Source organism: Nicotiana attenuata, unplaced genomic scaffold (assembly GCF_001879085.1).
Source record: "Nicotiana attenuata strain UT unplaced genomic scaffold, NIATTr2, whole genome shotgun sequence".
Taxonomy (NCBI): domain Eukaryota; kingdom Viridiplantae; phylum Streptophyta; class Magnoliopsida; order Solanales; family Solanaceae; genus Nicotiana; species Nicotiana attenuata.
The window spans coordinates 103086-105990 of NW_017672337.1; the positions used below are offsets into that span (position 1 = coordinate 103086).

The 2905-nt window shown below is 33.4% G+C and overlaps 1 protein-coding gene across 2 annotated transcripts in view; it reads right to left on the reverse strand.

Annotated features, from left to right (window-relative positions):
* Positions 1–1288: 1288 nt before the first annotated feature.
* The window catches only part of LOC109212814 (flagellar radial spoke protein 5), a 9282-nt gene continuing 7665 nt past the window's right edge, over positions 1289–2905 (reverse strand). For both annotated transcript variants that reach the window (XM_019376498.1, XM_019376499.1), the window contains exons 7-9: positions 2648–2759; positions 2194–2313; positions 1289–1711 (exon numbers count right to left, since the gene is read on the reverse strand). In XM_019376498.1, the coding sequence (XP_019232043.1) occupies positions 1526–1711; positions 2194–2313; positions 2648–2759 (418 nt within the window). In that variant the 3' untranslated portion in view covers positions 1289–1525. The remainder of the gene's footprint in view (positions 1712–2193; positions 2314–2647; positions 2760–2905) is intronic.

Genomic DNA, 2905 nt, shown 5'->3' on the forward strand with positions numbered 1-2905 from the left:
TTGTTCATATTTGAAAATTAAAGGAAATGGTTGCAATGATTCAAAAGTTCTAACAAGTTAGGCGATCTAACTATTAGCTTAGGGGCACGTTTAACATTTCAAAAGCAAAATAAACCACAAACAAAAAGGTCCCATCGTATTATAGCCGCCCCATACCTACCCTTCCTTACTCTGCCACCTATTTAAAGAAATTCGAACTAAATTGTTTGGGTATTTTTGGAGAACGCACATAAATTCAATTGCGAAATGGTCTAATTTTATTCTTCGCTAATAGTTGGAATTAAATCTATCTTAAATTGGCTAAATTTGACCATTTTGACTAAAAACAAAAACTTTTCACTATATATGAATTTTTTACAAGATAAAATGGTCAAATTTATCCTCAAACTATGCAAAGTGATTCACACTTCAGATTTGCTCTCAACATTGAATAAAAAAAGTAGTAAACATACTTAAATTAAATTTGGAATAACAAGACTAGACTATAATAATAATAATAATAATAATAATAATAATAATGATCTATCTATATAGAATAGGAGAAGCAAAACCACTACATTAAGACAAGTGTCTTAACCACAAAAAGCCAAGTGGCATTGTTAAGACAAAATAAACTACTTTTCTAACTAACTTTTTATTGAATTTTAAATTTTAAATTAATTGGTTACACTACTTGAATTAATAAATATAGATATTATAATTATCAATAAAAAATAAAAATACAAAAAAATATTCTACTCATTCAAATAGGAGTTTTAAAATTATTTTACAATAAAAACAAAAATAACAAAAAATAAATAATAGGAATTTCAAAAAAACATATTGTAGAGATAAGGCTGTCTAACTGAAATCATAATAGATATTGAATAAAAATAACATTAATGTAAATTTATATGTAGATAATATCAATAGTTAAAGCTAAAATTTAATATATCATATTGAAAACAAAATAAAAGTAGTTCAAAATTATTATTTGAATTATAGGTAAAACACTAAATAAAATATTAATAAAATATTATAGTAAAAAAATGCATAACAGAGGATGATAGAGATTGTTTGAGTATATTTATGAATTTGATTAATTTGTAAAATAAATATAGTAAATAATTAAATAATGCTAAAAATTATGGTTAACAAATTTAGACAATGAACTAAGCATTTATACTGGTTTGTCTTTTAAAAGTACTATATTAATTATTATAACATATAAATTATTTTATAACAAGCAAAATCTTAAAATTGACCGCGCATCGCGCGGGTACCTACAGTAGTTCTTCTTAACGTACAATTCAGAAGGCTTTTTATCCATTCCAAAATAAATTTTCTAGTTTCTTGTTGAAAGCAAAGATGTTTACTTTTCTATAAATATCACTTTTTATAACCACAATATACAGAAGATAAGAGATACTCAAGACTTTCTTCCCAATTTCCAAGTCCGCAGTATCTACATCTCAACAATGCATGCGATGACATTTTTCATCGATACAAGTGTGGCGAAAAGATAAAAATGACACTTTTAATGGCTCTAAGCACGCCTGTATTCATCCCCGCAATCGCCAATAATTTTTTGGAGATCTTTTCCCTTGTTTGTGACTTGTAGGATGCTGCTAATGTCTTCTTCATCAAGAACCAGAGAAAACACAGCATTGACATCTTTAATGTGTTCCGACAGACCAAGCCTAACACCTACCATCGATCCTGCCACAGTTGGCTGCAATAATAGTGCAACAGATTCAGCCAAAATGCATCAGTAGAACTGACATAAAAAAGGGCAGCCCCGTGCACTAAGCCATTGCTATGAGCTGGGTGCCGGACCACAAGGGTCTATTTAGGCAGCCTTACCCTGCATTTCTGCAAGAGGCGGTTACCACGGCTTGAACCCGTGACCTCCTGGTCACATGACAACAATTTTACCAGTTACGCCAAGCAGAGGCGGACCCAAATTTTTTACGCGAAAGGGCACATTATTCTGCTCAACTAGTTCCCCCTAAAGGCTTTTAGTGTTCAGGTTGCCAACGGCTATAAATTAACCATTTTCAAGGTATATACGGATTTCATCCGAAGTTTACGGGGTCCTATGACCCCTCACCCATACACATTGGTCCGCCTCTGACGCCAAGGCTCCCCTTCATCAGTAGAGCTGACATAATTCTATTTTTGATATGCAGGAAAATGATGAAAACTGGTAAATACCTGATCTAGTATGTATTTCACGGCAACTGTTGGAATGGAGACCCCATGTTTGTTGGCCACAGTTTTCAGTGTCCTGAGCAACTCTTGGAACAGACTCCACCCTCCCCAAGCATCAACCATCTGAATTATTTTTCCCAGTAAAAAGGAAATTCGTTGAGCCAAATTCTCATATAATCAAGAAACTATATCTTTTGTCAAAATGAGAAGCATTCAGATGCCCAAGAAACAGGACAGACAATATAGTTTGTTTTGCTCGGCTTCCTTACAGAGCCAAATAACCAGGGCCCAGCCAAAAAAAATGTAAAAAAAAAAAAAGAAGAAGAAGAAGAAGAAGCAGCTCCAAACTTATTTTTAGTTTTGCACGTTCTTGGTACTCACAAAATAATCCCTTCAATGGAGAATAATAGATTCATCAACATGACTGCAAAAAAGTAGTTTTTCTCGGCGAAATTACCCTTTTGTACTTCTGTAGCGAAGGAGTGTTCAATGGAGGGGCAGCGAAAGGTATCGATAAGTTGGTATCAAGAAACTTTTCTGATAATAATCCTCCCATTACTGTTCCATACCTGCATTCAAAGCAAAGTTAGGAATATATCAGATAGTGGCCACTGGCTTGTACAAGGTATCCTTGAAAAGCAACTATTATTTAGGTGATAGAAAATGTGTGTAGTGTGTGTGGTGGGGGGTGGGGGGGGGGGGGGGTAGGGGTTCG